The sequence below is a fragment of the Octopus sinensis genome, linkage group LG3 (assembly GCF_006345805.1).
Source record: "Octopus sinensis linkage group LG3, ASM634580v1, whole genome shotgun sequence".
Taxonomy (NCBI): domain Eukaryota; kingdom Metazoa; phylum Mollusca; class Cephalopoda; order Octopoda; family Octopodidae; genus Octopus; species Octopus sinensis.
This window is the reverse complement of record NC_042999.1, coordinates 128,603,383-128,626,850: the sequence shown is the minus strand read 5'-3', so window position 1 is coordinate 128,626,850 and position 23,468 is coordinate 128,603,383. Positions and strand designations below refer to the sequence as shown.

At 35.5% G+C, this 23,468-nt stretch overlaps 1 protein-coding gene across 1 annotated transcript; it reads left to right on the top strand.

The window, feature by feature from the left end:
- The first annotated feature begins 6,579 nt into the window (after window positions 1–6,579).
- Window positions 6,580–21,938, top strand: LOC115209793 (vascular non-inflammatory molecule 3). Its single transcript, XM_029778332.2, has 2 exons — window positions 6,580–7,017; window positions 20,465–21,938. Exons 1-2 carry the CDS (start codon window positions 6,775–6,777, stop codon window positions 21,878–21,880), a joined length of 1,659 nt encoding a protein of 552 aa, XP_029634192.1. The 5' UTR covers window positions 6,580–6,774; the 3' UTR covers window positions 21,881–21,938.
- The last annotated feature ends 1,530 nt before the right edge of the window (window positions 21,939–23,468 follow it).

Genomic DNA, 23,468 nt, shown 5'->3' with positions numbered 1-23,468 from the left:
CTAACGATTCTGCCAGCTCGCCGCCTTATTCATATTTAGCTATTACTGTCAGGTTTTCCAGATATGGCGACTCGGATTATTTGTATTCGCAACCACGCAATAGTAAAAAAAATGTACTAATCCTGAGATTAATGGAATAGTTCGAGCGTTGGACGGTATGTCTTGTACAATGTGTTCCGACTCTGTGTATTCTGACTTAAAATCCCTCCCAGCCATCAAAAAACGTAACACTTTTGTCAGGAGCTGCAATTGACAGATAATATCAGCAATCTGAGAAACCAATAGAAACGTAGTTTCCTTGGTTCGTTCAGAAGATCGACTGACACCACCACGCTACAACGATAATTTAATTTCTATTATAATCCTGTTATTGAAGTGCTACTTACATATGTTTTAGTTTTAGCAAAATACTTATAAAGAAGCTTTTTATAGCATGATATTGTACGATAATTCTTTTCAATGCCCATTGCGAGTCATCGAATAATCTTCTGCAGCATAATAAAGCTATACCTTTGATACTTAGGTCATAGGTTCACCATAACTGACTTTAGCGGTTGTTCATTTTGTCTTTCATGACATTCCTCTAGAGCTTTTAAATAAATTTGTAGCTAGCTAAATGTCCTCACACCCTACTAGAAACTGTAATCAGTTAGATGCCCTCAAATCATATCTCTTCTGTCTTAAAAAGTTTAGAAAGAAAGAACACATTCGGTAGTGTTCTTTGATATACATAAATAGGACGGTCACAGCTGGAACGTCTATAGTAGGTTACTTTGCTCATTGATAACATAAAATACTCGTTAGTTAGTCACTCCCACTACTACTACTACTACTACTACTACTACTACTACTACTACTACTACTACTACTACTACTACTACTACACTACTACCGGTTCTTGTAGAAGTGTAACCGTGTCTTTGAAGTCAAGCGTATTTTCCAGAGATATTTGGGTAACGTCGATGAGACAGCAGATACAAACTCTTTTAAATGCAAGCAGTCACTGCAACGAAAGCAAATATTTAAATATATCCTCATTACCACTTCCTAATCATATTTTAACTCAGAAGATTATATTTACGTTTATATTAAGTGACCACATCACAATTATATCAAATTTAGTGATGGCCTGCTATGGTTTTCAACCATTCGTTCAGCTCGCTTGAGTCGAAAGTAAATGTATTTTCTATAGCTTACGAATATTTAAGACTTACATATAGTAAAACACTAGGAACTGTAACAAGAATACATAACGTGACAAACATTTATGTTAATTTATTAATTACAAAAATAATTTTACCACATTTTGCGAATGGTTCTTGACAAGATGTGTACAAGATGCACACTTTATAACAAAGATTGTTTAGAGTGATGACGCTCTATTTAAATTTCACGGCTCAATTAACAGCCACAGATGCATCTACTGCGGTTTTGAGAATTCGCATATTACGGAAGAACATTACGTTAATTTATAAGGAGTTACAGCATAGTGCGGTTTATCATCAAAAGGTGTAATTGCGCTATTCTTTTTTGACAAGTCCTGTGGCTGATCCCATTTACTCGAACTTGGGACAATCTGTCATGTAAGGCATTCATTAGGACTTTAGCGAGATGGTGCGCCCCACACTACCATAGTCATGTGACGCCCAACCGTCATGAGACTTTGTCAAAGAGGTAAACTGGATGAAGAGGTTAAGTAGAAGGCCCTCCGCATTCACAAAATCCATTCTACAAAACTTTTTAAGGGAGGGTAGACAGCAGATAAAATTTACAGTGCAAAACTGGCAACAATCGACGAATTAAAAGCAGCCATTGAACAAGAATGGGCACAAATACCGAATGAAATGCTTTATGATGTTTGCAGTACCACTGCATCACATTATCAGCAGTGCCTGGACTAGAATGGCCATCAGGTTGAAAAAGGCGTCATTAAAAGAATTAAATTCTGTCTGCAGATTCTACGAAACTTTCAAAATGAACTATATGTTAATAAACACAAATTTCATAATCATTCAATGTGTATAGACATTCTTTGGAGACCTTTCACATACACACGCACGCACGCGCACACACACACACACACACACACACACACACACACACACACACACACACACACACACACACACACACACACAACACACACACACACACACATACACACACACACACACACCACACACACACACACACACACACACACAATGTATTCCTTCTTCAAGTTGAAAAGAGGTTATGTACCTTCGGCCATTTGAATCCGACGAGTCGTCTATGCGAGACCTGGGTGTAATTGTTGATGACGATCTCAGTTGGAGTGCACACATCAACAAGAAGGTCGATATAGCTCGTAGGATGAGTTCCTGGATCTTAAGAACTTTCCGGTCCAGAGAACAAGGTGTCATCATACCACTTTTCTCCTCCTTTGTACGGCCACACCTTGAATACTGTGCCCACTGTGGTCACCCCCATACAAGACAAAAATCTCCAGGATTGAGTCACCCCAGAGGGCACTCACTAAACGAATTGAAGGCATGGCTGCTCTCGATTATTGGGATCGCCTTAAAGCCTTGAAACTTTACTCCCTCCAGCATCGCCGTGAGCGGTACATCATTTGTACGATGTGGAGAAATATACCGCCAACTTTGCCCAAACGACCTTAACATTAGCTTCAAGGTTCATCCAAGACTGGGACCACGGGCCATACGTCCCCTGCCCAATTCAAGATCACAACATATATGTACACTGCAACATAATTTCTTTTCCTCAACAGGCCCTGCCCTATTTAACATTGTCCCGAGGGAGATCAAGGAGGAAAAGGATCCCATCAACTTTAAACGGAGTCTGGATAGATTCCTTCAAAGAATACCAGATAAGCCACCCATAGTTGGATACAACTCACCCAACAAGAACTCACTACTTGAACAAAACTTAACTTAAACAAAACTTGACTTAAACAGGATTCGAATAATCCTATCAGGTGGTGCTATTAAGTTAGACATGGCCTGGACCAATCTTTGGTCGAAACATATCTAAGTTATCTAAGTTATATATATATATATATATATATTATATATATTATATATATATATATATACCACATAATGCACACATTATATATATATATATATATATATATATATATATATATATATATAATGTGTGCATTATGTGGTCTGTTGTGCTGAAAATATGCACACCTATGTTAAAAGTGCTGGCGAGTTTGCATGGCAACTATTTTTTCCTCAAATGAAAGGCGTGACCTCTAGGACAAAATTCCTCATCTTATAAAATGTCACCTGAGTAGACCTGAATGAAATCGGGTTATATTAACCAAAATGTGAAAAGAGGTCTAAATGGGGCTGGAAGGGGATTAAAATTTACAGGAGCGGGTGTTTAGGAATTCTCTGTTACATGAAGCTAAAAAATTTGCGCCAGCCTTTAAATCGTCAATGTGTTGCCGTCCATGATGAAGAAGTTTTGAATGCTTGCCATGGCGAGTCTACTGTCGTGAGAAAGAATCACTTCAAAGCTTGGTGTTTAGGAATTTTCTTTTACATCAAGTTCAAAATTTTACGCCAGCCGTTAAACTGCCACTATGTTACTGTCCGCCGTTAAGAAATGCCAGCCATGGTGACACTACTATCCTCAGATTCTATCCTTTCAAACTTTGGTTTCCAATATTTTTTAATTTTTATTCAGCTCGCAAGTTCGTCTGTCGTTTTTAAATGTTAGTGTTTTGCTTTCTGCCTTGAAGCAGACCTTTCCGTTGTCCCTGCCTGATGTTTATGATTGCTCTTTCAAACTACTTTCTTTCTCAACTTACTCAAGATCTTTTGTTGTTTATAAATGGGAGAGAGATAGATAGAGAAAGATAGAGAGTAAGAGAATGCGAGGGAGAGTCCGAGAGAAAGGAAGAGTGAGAGAGTGGGAAAGGGAGAGAGAAAGGAGAGAGAAACAAAGAGGGATAATCATTATCATCATCATCATCGTTTAACGTCCGTTTTCCGTGCTAGCATGGGTTGGACGGTTTGACCGGGATCTGGGAAGCCAGGAGGCTGCACCAGGCTCCAGTCTGATCTGGCAGTGTTTCTACAGCTGGATGCCCTTCCTAACGCCAACCACTCCGTGAGTGTAGTGGGTGTTTTTTACGTGCCACCGGCACAGGTGCCACGGGGAGAGGGGCACTGGCAGCGGCCACGATCGGTTGGTGCTTTTTACGTGCCACCGGCACAGAAGCCAGTCAAGGCGGCGCTGCCATCGGTCACGTTCGGATGGTGCTTTTTACGTGCCGAAAGGATGCAACAGAAAATAACAACCACACTCTTACCCGCGCGTAGAGCGGGTCACCTTAAGCTAGTATGTATATATATATATATATATATATATATATATTATATATAATAATAATAAATATTAGGGAATAAATCCAAATTTACAGGGAAAAATCAGATTTAGGATTAAATCCAATTCTATAGTAAAATATTATATAATATAATTCGAGACAAAACCACTATTTGCAAAACAAACAAGGAAAGACTTAATCAATACATAAAAATTTTTAATATAAAGAAATAAACCGCCACTACAATCGTTTCATGTCTTCAATGACATTCGTCAGGTGGACTTTCGATCTCCTAATCTGTTTTAATTTATGAAACGATTGTAGTGGCGGTTTATTTCTTTATATTAAAAATTTTTATGTATTGATTAAGTCTTTCCTTGTTTGTTTTGCAAAGTAGTGGTTTTGTCTCGAATTATATTATATTATATATATATATATATATATATATATATATATATATATATATATATATATATATATATATATATATGTGTGTGTGGTGTATCTATGTAAAAAGGGTAAAAGTGTAAAGGCTCCCTTCGGTCATGAATGACCATGGGGTTGCACCTAGAAAGTTCCCCGCCGAGGCACAAGTCTGAGCAAGATTGTTTTCTGGAAAACCAACAGTCGCCCATGCTTACCAGCCCCCAGCCACTCTCCACGCCATCAAAGTTATCCAAGAGAAGGACAAAGGCCGATACAGCTTGGCACCAGTGACGTAGCAACTCGTTTCTACAGGTGAGTGAAATGGAGCAACATGAAATAAATCATCCCGAATCCTCAGGAGGATTGCCTCACTACCTTTCTTTACCCGAGAGCATACGCTTGAGTGTCTAGACTTAGCGAATAACATTTACTTGATTTCTCAGAATGTTCAAGACATGCAGAGAAAGACAGACATTCAGAAGTAATAGTGAAGCCGAAACTAAGGGTTAACGTTAGGTATAGATCATGAAAATTGGAAGCAATGACTCTGATTCTATAATGGTCGAAGAATCTCATGTTGGACGAAGTGAAACAGTTCATATATCAAAGAAGCGTATGGTCAACAACTGGTGGTACAAAGGAGATGGTCAAAACGAGATTTGGAAAAGCGAGACAAGTTTTTAATATTCTAAAGCCTATGTGGAAAGTAAAGGCTCTGTCAAAACGAATTAAGTTAAGAATTTTCAATATCAGTGTCAAATCCGTTCTGGTATATGGTGCTAAGTCACGGCAAATGAACACTCCAAACATTCGCGAACAGATGCCTGAAACATTAGAGAAATTATGAGCAACAAAAATATTTTTGCCAAAGACAAGTAGGAACAACAATGGCGAGATATCAAGATTAGAGGGGTGTTTGGGACTGCTTCATCGTTCCAAGAAATCAGGACTGTTTTTGTTATTTGTTTATGAAATGTCCCTTAAAGCATCACCCCATGGCAAATAAACAAACGAGTATTATAAGATTACGGCGATGACGACGATAACGATGTTGAAAAACATGAGAGCGAAGATAATACTGATGGTAGTGGAAATATGGTGATTTTGCATGGTAATGATGGTGGTGGTGGCGGTGATGCTGCTGATAATGATGATGATGATGATGATGATGATGATGATGATGATGATGATGGAGAGGAGGATAAGAGGATAGGAAGAGAAAGTCAAAGTCGATTAGCAGAGAGAGATATATTGAGGGTGTTATTTTTTTTTACATTTTTCATTTTCCTTTCTTTACCCCGCATCTCCGGCTCTCAAACTATTTTCACTCACTTGAACTATTCTATCACCTCTGTCTCCAGCTCTCTGTCTTTCTTTCTTTCTTTCTTTCTTTCTCTTTTTCTTTCTTTCTTTCTTTCTTTCTTTCTTTCTTTCTTTCTTTCTTTCTTTCTTTCCTTTCTTTCTTTCTTTCTTTCTTTCTTTCTTTTTTCTTTCTTTCTTCTTTCTTTCTTTCTTTCTTTCTTTCTTTCTTTCTTTCTTTCTTTCTTTCTTTGTTTTTTCTTTTTTCTTTCTTTCTTTCTTTATCTCTCTCTCCCTCTCCCTCTCTCTCTCTTTCGCACACACACATACACGCTTTATAGTTTTTTTCAAATATATCTAAAAATACTCTACTTTCATTTAATATAACATTAAACAACGAAGATTAAGTGAGCATATGCCTCTCTGCACTTTGGTCTCCCTCTTCCCTCTCTCTCTTTCTCGCAAATGCACGCATATACTCTCCCTCCATTTCGCATCTCACACTTAAACGGACACTCCTAAATACACTCACATCGCACACAGCCCCGTCCCTGACATGCACACCAAACAAACGTAACAGTTTATCGCTTCTATAGTGGCACAAGAACGTCATTGTTTCAAGTGTTCAGTCTGATCTCGGTTGAACAAAAATACGTTCAGTCGGTTGCGAAAACTCACCCAGTGCGGACGGAGCTCATCTGGCAATAATGGTCGAACTCGGTGGTAATAAGGGGCTGTTTGGAAGCCTTCTATTGCTTTTTGCTACTGTAGCAGCCTATACGGACTACGATCGCAACGCCAATATGTACGATACGTATAGCGGTGCCGTTTACGAGCACATACCGATCAAACCCCCGCGTGTGCAAAACGTCAGTAGATACGAAGCATTACGTGTGATACGGCAAAACTTGGAAATATATGCTAACATGGTTAGGGAAGCCGAGAGGTCGGTGAGTATTCTTGCCATTACTGCTATTCTTTTTGTCACCTCACCTCACATACACACGCACACACAAGCAAACATCTCTCTCTCTCTCTCCTCTCTCTCTCTCTCTCTATCTATCTATCTATCTATATATATATATATATATATATATATCTTGTGCACATACACACACACACGCACATGTATGTATGTGTGTGTGTGAGTCTGTGTATGAGTCTGTATATATACATATGAACATATATATATATATATATATATATATATGTATATATATATATATATATATATATATATATATTATATATTATATATATTTATATTGATGGTTACTCCTGTCTATTTCGACGTATGAGAGTTTGAAGGAAAGGATTAAAAGAAAGAAAACAAAAAAGAGGATTCTTTTCTACTCTAGGCACAAGGCCCGAAATTTTTGGGGAGTGGGGCTGGTCAATTAAATCGACTGCAGTACGCAACTGGTACTTAATTGATCGTTCCGAAAAGGGTGAAAGGTAAAGTTGACCTCGGCGGAATTTGAACTCAGAACATGAAGACAGACAAAATATTGCTAAGCCTTTCGCCCGGCGTGCTCACGTTTCTGACAGCTCGCCGCCTTAAGAAAAAAAGAGGATTGAATATAGAGAAACTATTTATTTGCGATAGATGCATGAATGTAATTTGAGTCCAGGTCTGGAGTTTGCTATGAAGTCATATTGAGGACACTGATGACTTTGATTTTGCCTGAGATTGGACAAGTGTGTCTGTTGATTGCAGGTTATAACTCTTTTATTGTTCTATTTTTTTTTTTTCAACTCGAATTCCTGTGATGCATCATGATACATTTTATGCCACGCAGATCGATCTAGGCAATAACTTTCCTAAGAAGTCAATTTAAGCTGTAGTTTTCTTGAGTGCATCAACTTATTCTTATACCTAAGGATGGATCTTCTTTAATCGCAGTATCACTCTGCTTGTTGGCCACACAAAAGAATTTCTGGAAAGCGATAATCTTTCATTCGTACATGCCCTACCCAATTGCACTGAACTTTCAATAACATGCTTTTGATACTGGAGATAACTGCATTTTTCTAAAATTTTGACATTTGATATCCTATCTTGCCATTTTATGATGCAGATATTGCACAGACAGCACATGTGAAAGGGCTTAAGTTTCTTCATATGTCTGTAGTTGGGAGTCCATACTCCTGCCCCGTACAAAAGTGTGTTCATAATACTAGATTTGTATACTCTTATTTTAGTTTTTTTTTTAAATTGATGTATATTTATATATATATATATAACTTTATTCAACTGATACATTATTTTATACACATTCACACAAATTCGAAACAGTATATATATATCCACACACACACACACACATACACATATACGTACATACACGCTTACATAGACGTGAGGGTGCGCCTTTAGTTTGTATAATGTTTTTTTGTTATTTCATATGTTTGGTTTTGTTATAATTTGTATGTTCAATGGATCTGGTGTAACTGATACATTCCTTTCTCGTTATCTTCATAAAGAGGCTAAGTTAATCCCTGGCGAGGTATAAGCTCAGAACGTGGAAGCTTAGATATTAATCCCTTTAATAATGTTTTGCTTACTTTAGACTAAGGTTAGACGTTTCTTGGTAAACAGCGTAATAATATTCTAGTAGCTCACCTTAGTACGCGACTGTTACTTGTCTTTTTGTGCTGGTTTCTTTTCATTAGGTACAAGAACAGTTGTTCTAGAGGTCTTTTAGTCGACTGCAATGAATCAAAAGAAAAATGTACTTATATAGGCACAAGACCTCAAATTTCACCGAAGTGACTAGTTGATCATATCGACTCCAGGACGTGACTCGTAGTTTATTTTATCCGGAGGTGATTTGAACTCAGAATGCAAGAAGCTGCAACAAAAATTCTTCGATGCTGTAATGATTCTGCCAAGTCACTGTCCTAACTATAGTTAGGATACTTGATGAGATGAGTGAGGGGACGTTCTACGTAGTTACTTTACCAGCAAGAAACAGCCAGAAATCAAATGTCCTTCGAATTGTGCCCATAGTCCTCAGAAAGGAAGAACATGTTGAATGATTATAGTATTAGCTCTATTGCACTTGGTGATAAAAACAAAAGCAAAAATAAAACTCGATTGAATACTTTTGATAATAGATGTGCTCAATCGCTGCAATAACAACTGATATTTGAAGGAACTTCAACGTGGTCAATCGATCCATCTGAAAAACAGAAACACTTGGGAATATAGTTCACAGTACAGCATACCTGAAAAAATCAGAGATTATCACAAATGGATTACATTTGATCATAGCTCTTTTCGATCTCAGCTAAACTGGATCTAATCAACAACTACAATAACTGGTTTATTATGTTTTTATTAATATATGAAAGGCAAAGTCGACAAAAGACTAGATAAAAGTTTAGAACGTTGAGAACAAAGAAATAATGCTTTACTGTTTTTGCATCCAAACTTCACTTGTTTATTTATTTATCTATGTATTTATTTCATTAGTTAGTTATTTAGATATTTATTTATATTAGAGAGATCGATGTAGACTTTGAGGACGGTTCTCAGCGGACCAGTAATGCAAATTGGTTTAGATTCTTGACAAATGCAGATTCAGTTACAGCGTTAATACTCTTGAGGAATTTTCAACTGATTCAACTGATTAACGCTAACTCACATATGACACGCAGGTAATCGGGTGAAAGAATCAGCGAAGGAGCTTTCGCACGCTTGCTCAGCTTAATAAAATTAACAATAAAATCTTCTAAGTTCACCCCACTACTATACACAAGAGTTGATTTTCTACCTTTCATTTCATTCTCGCAAGGAAATTTAAAAACATTACCATTTGTTCATTATAAGCCACTCGATATTGCAATCAGTGGAAAGCTGCAACATCTTACTGGATCTAATCTTAATTATGTAAGAAGAGTCAGTAGTAGCGAAGAGTATTCATCATAAACACATCAGAAATAGAATATAGACTGTTGAAATTCCGAATGGTAAATTAGCTTCTTTTTAACGGTTCGTTATTTGAAACTCTTCAAAGTACAATAAATAGAATAAATTACTTACGGCTGGTGATTAAATATATCCGACAGTTGATAATTCTAGAAACTCGGTAACCAATACCTGATACACTGATGAAGTGAATTATCTGCCAGCCTCGAAACTAAACCGGAAAGATAGCAGATGATTTGCATTCATAACCCATGAACTGCCCTTCAGTATTTTGGTCCTTATGAATTTACATTTATGTGCACATTTACAGTTTTCCCTTTCTTCACACACACACACACACACATTTATATATATATATATATATATATATATATATATATATATATATATATATACACACACACATACATACATACATACATACATACATACATAATACATACATACATATATATATATAATATATATATATATATATATATATATATATATATATATATATATGCGTGTGTGTATGTGTGAAGGCATACAGCCTAATGATTAGGGTGCTGTACATACAGTCACGAGGTCCAGGTCGCAGTTTCAATTCCCAGACCGGCTGCGAATTGTGTTCCTGAGTAGTAAGTAAAAACACTTCATTTAACGTTGCTCTATTCCATTCAGCTGCAAATGGATAACCCTGTGATGGACTTGCGTTTCGTTCAGGGTAAATGTTGGCCTGCCCTCCTAGATAGCCACCAGGGTTTATGCGGGCAGGCCAACAATGCGAAGCGCATTGCGATTAGCAGTGTGTAATAACGTCTGGTAATCTTCTCTATACCGTAATACAGTGACACACACACCACACACACATTTATATATATATATATATATATATATATATATATATATATATATATATATACACACACACATACATACATACATACATACATACATACATACATACATACATACATACATACATACATATATATATATAATATATATATATATATATATATATATGCGTGTGTGTATGTGTGAAGGCATACAGCCTAATGATTAGGGTGCTGTACATACAGTCACGAGGTCGCAGTTTCAATTCCCAGACCGGCTGCGAATTGTGTTCCTGAGTAAAACACTTCATTTAACGTTGCTCTATTCCATTCAGCTGCAAATGGATAACCCTGTGATGGACTTGCGTTTCGTTCAGGGTAAATGTTGGCCTGCCCTCCTAGATAGCCACCAGGGTTTATGCGGGCAGGCCAACAATGCGAAGCGCATTGCGATTAGCAGTGTGTAATAACGTCTGGTAATCTTCTCTATACCGTAATACAGTGACACACACACACACACACACACATACACACACACACGCGCGCGAGCGCGCAGATATGGTTTCTATTACTATTACTACAGAACAGACAAGTTGGTATATTGGTAGAAAAGCTAAAGTGTCAGACAAAATGCCAATTCCTACCGACATTACATGGGATAAAATCCTGCCAAAGCCAGTTTTTACTTTCATCGTTTCAGAATCAATAAAATAAAGTTAGCATTCATGTACGGCGGTCAAGTTTCTTGACTAAACTCTACCCCAAATTTTCTGTCCTTGTGCTTTTATTGGTATCGATTATCACGGATCAAACATATCGGACTAATTCAGTGGTTCTCAATCAGGATTCACATGACCTTTGGGGGAGCATATAAAATTTTGCTGTTAAAATTTATGTCCAGTAAATTGATTATACTTCCACAATACACAAAATATTAAATTTTTTTATATATAATTCCTAATAATGTCTAACTATTAAATTCTCATGAGACTTTTTTAAACATCGAATATTTATTGGGTTCCAGTAAACTGAATTAGGTTTTTAGACACACACACACACAAAAAATGGTTGAATAAACATATTCATGTTATGCGAGTTTTAAGCGTGATGTTAATGTTTAGCCGTGTATATATATTATATATATATATATATATATATATATATATATTATATATAATATATATATATATATATTTGCTACATAAAAGCGGCTAACGATGCTACTGTAGCTTATAGCTCCAGGAAGGCATCACCATCCAGACGTGATACACACGGACCCGAGTTTCTGAGTATTGACCCGTCATCAGCGTGTGACATCCACCGGCTGGCGATTAGAAGTGATTCTCAATACTTTTTCCAGTGACGGAAAGCCACTGATCTCGAAAAAGGAAAAACAAGCAATAATAAATCTCTGAGGTATATATAAACAATAGCAGCATGACAGCGTGATGTATATTTGCCACTTAAAAGTGGCTGATCCATTACGGACGATGCTACTGTAGCTTAAAGCCCCAGGAAGACATCTCTTCCAGCTGCCCATTGACACACTGTCTGTGCCCTATCAGTATTTGCAAAGGGAAATCCTCGTTCCCATCTCTAGCCTGATGTGATACACACGGACCCGAGTTTCTGGATATTGACCTGTCATCAGCACGTGACAACCACCGGCTGGCAATAGGGAGTGATTCTCAATGCAAATATATATACATTTTCCAGTGACGGAAAGTCACTGATCTCGAAAAAGGTGAAACAAGCAATAATAAATCTCTGAGATGTCTTCCTAGGGCTATAAGCTACAGTAGCATCGTCCCTAATCAGTCACCCACTTTTAGGTGGCAAATATGTATCACGATGTCGTGTTGCTACTGCTCATATCTCGCTCAGAGATTTATTATTGCTATATATACATACATACATGCATAATAGTTGTCTGGGCTATTCGGAAGTGTCTTCTCCGAGTCGAGTACCTCTGTAATAACTGAGAGCTTCCTAAGAACCTTAACGTGAAGTATAAGTATACTGCGTTCTAACAAATGTTTATTAAGTCTATACTGAGGCAGGAATATAGACATACACACACATACATACAAACGCATTCACACACTCACACACACGTATGCACACATGTATATACATATATACATGCAATATAAATATGTATGTATATATATATATATAATATATATATATATATATATATATATATATATATATATATATATATATATATATATATATTATATATATATACGTATATATACGCACACATATAATGTATATCTATGAGTATTTGAGTGTTTACAGCATCTTAAGTAATGCGGTGCCGATGAAACCTGTTACTTGATACAACTAAATGCGTCGAATGCTATTTTCTTTTGTTTGTACGCATTTTTGCATATCCATCTGTCCAACAGTCTATCCATCCATTCATCCACCCACCCACCTATCCATCCATCCATCCATCCATCCATCCATCCATCCATCCATCCATCCATCCATCTATCAATCAATCCATTCATCCGTCCACCAATCCATCCATCTGTCTATCAATCCAACCACCCATCCACCCGTCAATCCATCTGTCCGTCCATCTACACAAGCATTCGTACAACTATGTACATTACTTAATTTCCAAGGCCAACATCACTTCCAGCAGTATTTGGCGGGTTTTAGATTTAGCAACCCACATTTATATGTGAATTGCTGTTATCATATTTGGAGGCAATTATGCTGATAAACAAATTAAATATATTAAATATAACAGTTTGGGTATGAAATACAAAATATATATATATGTATACATGCAAAACATGATAAAGCAAAGAGTGGAGTGTTTCAGACGCTGAATATTTGAGTGTAAAAGATATTTAAATTAAAAGATCAAACTTACACAGTGTAAACGACAGAGAAAATTTATGGGGAGGAAGTAAGGTGTTATAAGTCCAACAGCTGTTTCTGGGGGCTCGGGAGATGTTGTTCACCGCAATATGCAAGCCGTAATTTAAGCACTCGACATTGGATAAAATGAGCCTCCGACATCAAGGTAGAAAAGATCTTAGAATTCAGATCAGAGTGCAGAGAAGCTCAAAGGTTAAATGATTGAAAACTATCTATTTATATGCTTGTATATATGTTTATTTATGTGTGTGTGCGTGTTTGTGTGTGTAAGTCTCGGTAATTTATGTTTCTATCTAAGACTATGTATGTGTAACTTATACATTTAAACTCTTTCCTGAAAAAGGAAACATTTCACGTTAATGCTCTGATGAAGCAGTAAGATCTCTCACTGTCGCGCAACAGTGGATGTACATTTCCTTAGAGTCGTAAATACTGTAAGCTTACGAAGGCGATTGCGTAACTTCTGTTCTTTTGCCATTAATTCATTAATACATACAAATGCACACAAACATGTGTGAGTGTGTGTGCGTGCGTGCCTGTATATGTAGCCTCGAAGCGTGTCGATAAAATGGAGCTAAAATCCATGATTTATAGAATACCCTCTGACTACTAACTAAATGCATCTAAGGGCTTAGTTGTAGTATATCTAACCGGTCAACAAATTAATTCTGCAACCCAAGAAGAGGTACAGTCAGGCATAGTCTAGCTGACAGTTATTCGTATAGTTTCAATTTACATGATTCTACTCACAGGGCTTAGCTCATTTTTAGACTATGTTAGAAGATAATTGCCTCGGGTACATGCAGTGAAATAGAATCAGGTATTTCGTGATTATGAATCAAACCTCTTAACCACAGGCCCATGCTTATGCCTATAAACGGTCATATTTGCGACAAATTAGGCCGTAACTTTTCGCTTAACAGACCATTTCTATTCCTTTTCTGGCCCATATAATTAATATGTGCCTCCATATTAGTACAAAGAAGAGTACACTGTCAATCTCAGATCGAACTTGTAAGTACTCATTTCACCTGCTCAATGTAAAGGTCAAACTTTCATCAATAAGTGTTTGTTTTTAGCAATAAATCTCAGGTCACCGGTTAGCGTTGTAAATTGAATGCTTCGGTCAGTCGGTTATCTTTGCGTCGTAGTTCCACAACAGCGGCTACAGCAGCAGTACCATTGCACCAATGAAGGAACCTCTAAGCCTTTGTTTGACTTACTACGAATATTATCCAAATCTACCTTAAATCACACCCAACAGACTTAATAATGGAAATATACATTGGATAATGAAGTTCTTGATAAACTACGCATTAAAAAAAGACAGGATGGTTACAACTACAATACTTTTGATCAAAGGTTTACTCAATTAAGGCTTACCTCGGGGCTACACAACAATAACAACAGCAACAAATAAAACAAATATATTTAGGATTTCTTTGCGATATCTTACAGTAAATATATTCAAATGTGTCCCTATATTTGTCGCAGCGCATCGTTAGCATGTCGGACGAAATGCTTAGCGGTATTTCGTCTGTCGATACGTTCTGTGTTCAAATTCCGCCGAGGTCGACTTTGCCTTTCATCCTTTCGGGGTCGATTAAATAAGTACCAGTCACGCACTGGAGTCGATATAATCGACTTAATCCGTTTGTCTGCCCTTGTTTGTCCCCTCTGTGTGTAACCCCTTGTGGGCAATAAAGAAATAGGTATTTCGTCTGCCGCTACGTTCTGAGTTCATATTCCACCGACGTCACCTTTTGCCTTTTATCCTTTCGAGATCGATAAAATAAGTACCAGTTGAACACCGGAGTCGTTGTAATCGACGTAACACCGCCCCTGAAATTGCTGGCCTTGTACCAAACTTTGAAACCTATATTTCTTGCAGTGACGTAGTTTTATTTTGAAAGGCTAAAACTATAGCTTGTTTTAAACTGTAGTTGGAATATAGTTTTATATTTAGATATATAAAGCATGTGGTTGGCCGAATCAGTAGAGGGGTGGACAAACAATGTATATATATAATATATATTCTTTGTATATTTCACCAAGTGGGAATGCATCGGACAAAAGACCTTAGATCTTTTTAGCGTCCATTCTCATGATTACCTTAGAAGGATAATGTTACTTAGCAAAAATTAGTAATGGGAATATTAAAATGGCCACTTTTGGCTAAAGTACGACGGCTTTGATTATATAAAATCTTAGTATACATTAGATCACATAGCTTATAGCTCTTCCCCATTGGTTCCTCTGCTTCTGGAGAATCCAATAACTTTCTGGGATTGATTAAAAAAAATGTGTCAGTTAAGTACTGGGTTAGATTTAATCGACTTTTCCCTAGTGTTACAAATTATTATATATCTGAAAAATAGAATAAATTTACGAAACTTAAACGACATTTAAACACTTCTAGCTAGGACAATAATAACCCATTAAACCTATATGACATATGAAGAGTAGAGGTTTATATAAGAGTTATTTCTAAGTTTTGAAATATGATGAACCACTCGGAAGAAAGTTATAACATTAATCAGAAAAAGATGCAAGTATGTACGGATGACTATATATGCATATTTAGAGGTCTATACTCTGGCTAGGGGTTCACCTACAATTAGGGTACTTACAGTAACTATGAATTTATTTATGAGGATACAAGTTGGGTCAAAAAGTGATAATTTAACTTGTAAGCAAAACTGTAAAATTTAGCAGCTCAACCCAAGCATACAAGGTATGACAACCAAATTTCTGTCTAAATTTCAGCGAAACATCTCTTGCTTGCAAGTTACTGATGAATAACGAAAGCTATAACGTGTGTATAAGTATGTTCACACATAATGTGTGTATAAGTGTGTTTAAGCATGTGTGTATAAGTATGCTCAAAACCTTACTCTCCATTTCATTAATTAAGTTCTTCAACTTCATGAAGGATATCATTTACCAAACAAGGTGTTTATTGCTAGTAATATGGTCGGTGGATTGACAGAATTGTTAGAATGCCGGAAAAATGCTTTCTGTTACTTGTTCCAGATTTCTACGTTCTGAGTTTAAATTTCACTGAAGTGAACTTTCCTTTCATGTTTGATAAAATAAAATACCAGTCAAGTACTGGGAATCGATGTCATCAACTAACCCTCTTCCTTTGAAATTACTGTCCTTTTGCCTAAATTAAAAATCCTTAATTGTGTTGTTAAGATTGGTTGCTTGGCTGAGCATCGAACAAATGCTCCGCAGTATTCTGCTGCGCCTCTTTGCGTTCTGAGTCTAATGTCACCGGAGTTGATAAAATAAGCAACAAATAAAAAAATTGGGTTGAAAACCTTTTTGTTACCATATTTCTAATGAAATTCATCACCATTTTCATTGAAAATAACGAAAAATTTAATAAAATAACTTTACCATTATTAAGCTGGTGTTTGGGACATAAAATTAACCTGACACTTTGATGGAAGGTTTTAATTCAGATCTCTTTAAGACAAGCTATTTGTATCATAGAACCAGGGGCAGTTTCAGTTGTTATTTAAAAAGAAATCAAAATTTCTTTTTAAATAACATACCCGATTGTTGCTTTCACGCATTGCTTACCTCTGGCCCAGGGAGATTCTGGGCTAGAGAAGTCCCTAAATAAGTGCGAAGACCAAATAAAGGGAATTAAAATCAGTTCTGGCTAGGATTAATATCATTTTATCATTCGCAGTGTTGGAAACGGCAATCGCGTGCCATTATTATCATACCTGAAGATGTGTAGGCTTGTATTTATGCCAGAAATAATAATTATTATGCCCAGTACTGGCGTCTCTTAAAATTGGACCTGTTTTCCTGGCAGTAACATCAGTTAATTCCCTTCATCACTACAAATAGGCAACATCCCAAATGAGTGTCACTAGTCACCTCAACTGAATAAAAGACGTATGTCGACTTATTATTTCCCGGTTGTAGTTAGAATTCCCATCTTATATCATCCGTGTTTCAAATTTTGGAAGGCAAAGTTGACCTCAGAGATATTTGAAATCAAAATATAATGTCGGAAGAAATGCTGGTAAGCATTTTGTCCGGTACGGTGGTGATTCTGCCAGCTCGCCGTTTTATTTTCGCATGGGAATATTATTTATAGGCAAGTATCGAAGTAAACGTTTTACTCTCGTAAATTTTACTTTCATTTTAATCTGTACTTCGTGTTCATCGTACTTAGTTTTTTTACGCAATACAGCTTTTCAAAAGTAACTATTAATTGAATTAATAGTAATGATAAGATATCGACTATAATATATTGATGTTAATTTTTAACTTGGTCTAAAGTGTGCAATAATTTCATTTGATCAATGGAGATAAATGAGATAATGAAATCAAATTTACTTATTCATTTCTGGTTCAACGCTTCGTATTAGTGAGTTGAAGGGCTATCGGAGCGTCTTTAACATTTAAAGTTAAAGTCTGTGAGACTAATGAAATATGTTCTAATATACTGCAATAAATTAAATCAATAGCATCATCTACTCGTTTGTCAATAGCATCATAGCATTATCTACTCGTTTATAGTCATAAAATAATAAATCTAGATCCATTCATGATTATGTAGATATGTGCACATAGAACTTATTTCATAGAGCCAAGCCATCAAAATAAGACAATCTATATCCAATATAGCAATAGTTTTACTGATGTTCTCTGCAGAATTATTAATATTTACGGTGGAATCGGTATAACATTTGGACAATTGTCTAACAGTATTCGCCACGGTCTAATTTGCCTTTCATGTCGCTGGATGGATAAGGATGGCTCCTAGTAATATACTAGGAGTCAGTTCAATCGTCTGTATTCTTCTATTATGAATTTCTAGCCTGGTGCCAGCGTAAAAAAGAAATCCATTACTGTTGTAGGCATGGCTGTGTGGTAAAAGAAGCTCGTTTTGCAATCACATGGGTTTTGGATTCAGTTCAACAGTGCACTTTGTGCAGGTGTCGCTTCGGGAAGGCCAGTGAGTAAATTTGGTGGATGGAAACTGTGTGTAAGACCGTCATATGTGTGTGTGTGTGTGTGTGTGTGTGTGTGTGTGTGTGTGTGTGTGTGTGTATGCGTGCGCGCGTGTGCAAGACTTAAAAAATAAGTACTGGGATTGATTTGTTCGACATAACCACAGTCCAATGACTGAAACAAGTAAAACAAATTAAAAAAATAAATGATTGGAAGTGATCTGGGCGTGGTGAAAACAATTGAGTTTCTCGGACTTGTCAAATTGATAGATGATGTTAACGGCTTTCAAATCTATTAATGAGAATAAATGAAAAGTTGTAACTAGAACAGATGTCTAAAAGCTTTTAAAATATGAAACAAAAACAGTAAAAAATGATGCATTCGATGAAACACTTCTGAAATTGGGTCGCTCAAATAAAGGCTTCTGCTTGCACATCTAGAAACAAATATATGCATTTACTAGCAGTATTGTCCGGCTTTGTGTGACTATTAATCGCACTGAGGAAAATCGATTAATCTGCGAGTGCAAAATCAATACTTTCTTACACAATGTACGTACGTGCGCTCGTGCGTTCTATGCACGCGCGAATTAAGCTAAACTTGGATGAAGTTCAATCAAAATTCAATTATTTTGGTTTTAAAATCAAGCATTTAATGCCCTCTATTTTTGCGCTTATGTGTTCCATTTCCTCAATAGGAAGTACGTAGAAGCGTTTCATAAATTTTTGTTGATCAAATAATTGCATTGTTGAATTATTCTTTTAGATCAGTATTTCTCAACGGGGATTTCAGGGGAGAGTTTCAGGGAGTCGCTGGCAATGTATCGTGATGATCAAAAATCTGGCCTGCTAAAATTTGGTTAAAGTGATTCAAACTGCAGACTCAACGCAAAATGGTCACATTTAATTCAAAGCGTTAAAAATGTTATGAAAACAATTGGTATGTGTTCACAAAGTCCAAACGATTAATACGAAAAATCCCTCCAGGCTACATCCCGAAAATTCATTTCTTTGCCGGATTTCTACAATGTTTACGGCGATTCGTTTTTATATCTTGATTTTTTATTTTTCACGCGATTTACGCATGCTTGCACGCGTGGTGAACACAGTTCACGTCAAACAGCTGACTGAGTAAAGTTCACTATTCAGTGCATGGGATAAGGCCTAAACAAACACATTATCGATTTTTGCACTTGCGAGATGAATTTCGAAACAGAAATAGCACAGTTCAATTTTCATTCGCCTAAACTTTAAGTGACCCATTTTTGGTGGTTCTACGATTTGTTGGCTAGGAGGAGATGTGCCGCGAAGTTAAACACACAGACACACACACAGATACACACACAGACACACAAGTTGAGTTTTATATATATAGATATTTTGAAAGTACTTTATGTCTGGTGTTTCTCTGTGATGTATAAAGAAACATTTCAATATGAAATAGAAGAATGTTATCTGGGAAAGATACAAATGTAAAAATTTTCTTCGGAACAGTCAAATTACGAAGAAAAGAAATGATTAGAACTTATGAATATAAATATATATAAGATTGCACACGTTAAAATTCATCTAACAAAAGATCAAATTACCGGAGGAATTAGAGATCAGGAGCAGATACATTCAAGAAGGAATCAAACCGAAATATAGCTTATGTTAATGTACTTATTCTTAGCTTATATTACGAATGTCCTTTTATGATGAGTATTATGTAAATTATGTATTTATATGTAAATTATATATTTCTATGTATATATGCACGCTTTTTCTTTTGCAGAGAGCTGATGTAATCGTATTTCCTGAATATGGATTGTTCGGAGTATTTGCCTTTGGTACAATGAAGAGCCATGACTCTATTCATCCGTTCTTAGAAACAATACCTGAGGTAGAACATGCCAAGTGGAACCCGTGCGAGGAAAGAGATTTGGATGAAGAAGATTATATTATCCAGAAGAAGCTCAGTTGTTTAGCAAGAGATAACAGAATGCACATTGTGGCTAGCTTAGGTGAGAAAGCAAGATGCAACCGCCGATCAAATCATAAATGCCCTAGCCATAGTTATTACCATTACAGTAGTACGGTTGTGTTTTCGGACAAAGGAAATCTCGTAGCCAAGTACCGTAGAATGGCTTTGTTGAATGAACCATATTTTGACAGCCCGGATGAATTCAGCATTGCTGTTTTCGAGACTATTCAGAACAAATTTGCCGTAGTGAGTTCTTATGACACAATGTTGAAAGAACCAATAACGGAATTATTAAATAAGCGGAAAGTGAAGAACATAATCATTCCCAATGTTTGGCGATCGAGTTCGCCTTTGCTTAGTAGTGTTCAATGGCACTCTAGTTGGGCAATTGGAAATGAGGTTAATGTACTAGCTGCTACTATACATGACACAAACATTGGGTCATATGGAAGTGGAATTTACTTCCCATATAGTGAAAGTTCTTATTATAACAAACCTGATTCTACAAGAGGCCACTTACTCATTGACCATGTGAAAATGAATCGTTATTCAAGACAAAAGAAACCAGTCATTCCTCATTTATCAGTTTCCTTTGGCAAATTCTCGTATCACAGTGTCAAAATACTCGGTGAAGAAATTCGTTTTAAATTTATAGATCTGCCAAATTACACCGATAATGTAAGCATATGTAGTGGTTCTTTCTGTTGTAAAGTAGATTATTCTGGCGAATCTTTAGAATCGGAGAAATATAGCCTGGGGATCTACAAGGGCTTTATAAATGCTCTAGACAGGCGCATGTCGTTTGAGATCTGCACAGTCATGAACTGTAATAGAGTATGCGGGAAGGATATCTTCTCTGCTGATACATACTTTTCAAGATTTGGTCTTTCTGGTTATAATTTCACGGCTGATCATATTTATCCACAGATGGTATTTATGAATAAAGGAGATCAAATTCTTGATGATGTGTGGCAGTATGAACATGGCAAAATAAACTCAAAACATATGTTCAACAATCCCTTGCATTCAGCAACAATGATTGGACGGATCTATAACGAAGATAAATCTCTTCCTACATTTGGGACTTCAGGCTTCCCTGTTAATGAGGACAAGAGATACAGTGAGAGAACAAAATATGATAGAAAGAACGGTGCAGTGTCAAGATTTACTCCAACAGTATTTGTTGTAGTCATGGGGACCATCCTTTCAGTACTTAGCTTCTCTTGATCTCAGAACTCATCCGTTTAAAATATAACATATTTACACACATATATACACAAATGAGTAGATATATAAAAGAAATACACATACATACCTGCGCACATATACGCACACACACATATATATGTTACATAGAGACAAATATATAAATATATATATGAATGTATGCATGCATATATATATATATATATATATATATATATATAATATATATATATATATATATATATATTATATATATATATATATATATACATATGCATATATCTATCTATCTATATCTATCTATCTATCTATCTATCTATCTATCTATCTATCTATCTATCTATCTATCTATCTATCTATCTATCTATCTATATATATATATATATGTCTCTGTGTGTGTATATGTATTTTATTAACACTGAGTCCATTAAAACGCGTTTTGTTTTGTTTAAACAACACGTCAGGACACCTGTAATCTCACTATTTATACACATGTATATACTTAAATATATATGCACACACATGCATACACACATAAACACACACATACGCACACACACACATATCACTAGATAAAACGGGATATCTCAAGCAGAATATACCCATACAACGACTCATCTCTTCACTCAGTAGGTTAGGGCATTTTCTAAAGATATGTTACAACCCCCCCTACCAAAAAAAAAAAACCTGATTCATTAAAATAGTTTTATATATTAGAAAAAACAATATATGAATTTAATCGCAAACTTTTATAGCTTTTTTTAAAATTTGCTCCTTACATTTGGAAGATGCGATGATGAAAAACTTTAGACTTTAACTTTTAACAATTAATATGACTGCTTGTTCAATATTCGTCTTTTTTTTATAATCTCATATCTTAGAATAATTGATTCATGATGGAAAAAAAAAACAAGCAAAAAAAAAACCATTTTAATCTGCTGTTCAAAGAACAGCAGAACATTAATTCACCAGTGTATTATTTTATCGTTAGCAAACAATTCTAAAGGAATTTCTGTTTGCTTATCCCAAAGGAAATCATATATATATAATATATTGAATGTATAAAACTGATTTGCTGAAACTGCAGTATCCCATGCCTCATGCAATATTATAACAAACCAATTTATTGCAATGTTTATATGTTTATTCAACCCCATCAATAGAAAATTTCGAATAAAAAACTTTTGAAATAAAATTTTTGTTAAAGCTCAAACATTTTCCCTCTTAATCTCAATTTTTATTTCAGTATATATAATATATATATATATATAATATATATATATATATATATATATATATATATATATATATATATATATATATATATATATAAATAAATAATATTATGTATATATATATATATATATATATATATATATATATATATATATATATATATATATATATATATATATATATATATATATATATATATATATATATATATATATAATATTTTATAGATATAAATATATAAATTTATTATATATATATATATATCGAATTAAATACTCAACCAAAAGAGCTGCTAAAAGTTTCATGCTATTATGATACTTGAACAGGCATTTTTATAAAATACGCCACGTACCTTAAAGCAATCTTTCAGGCT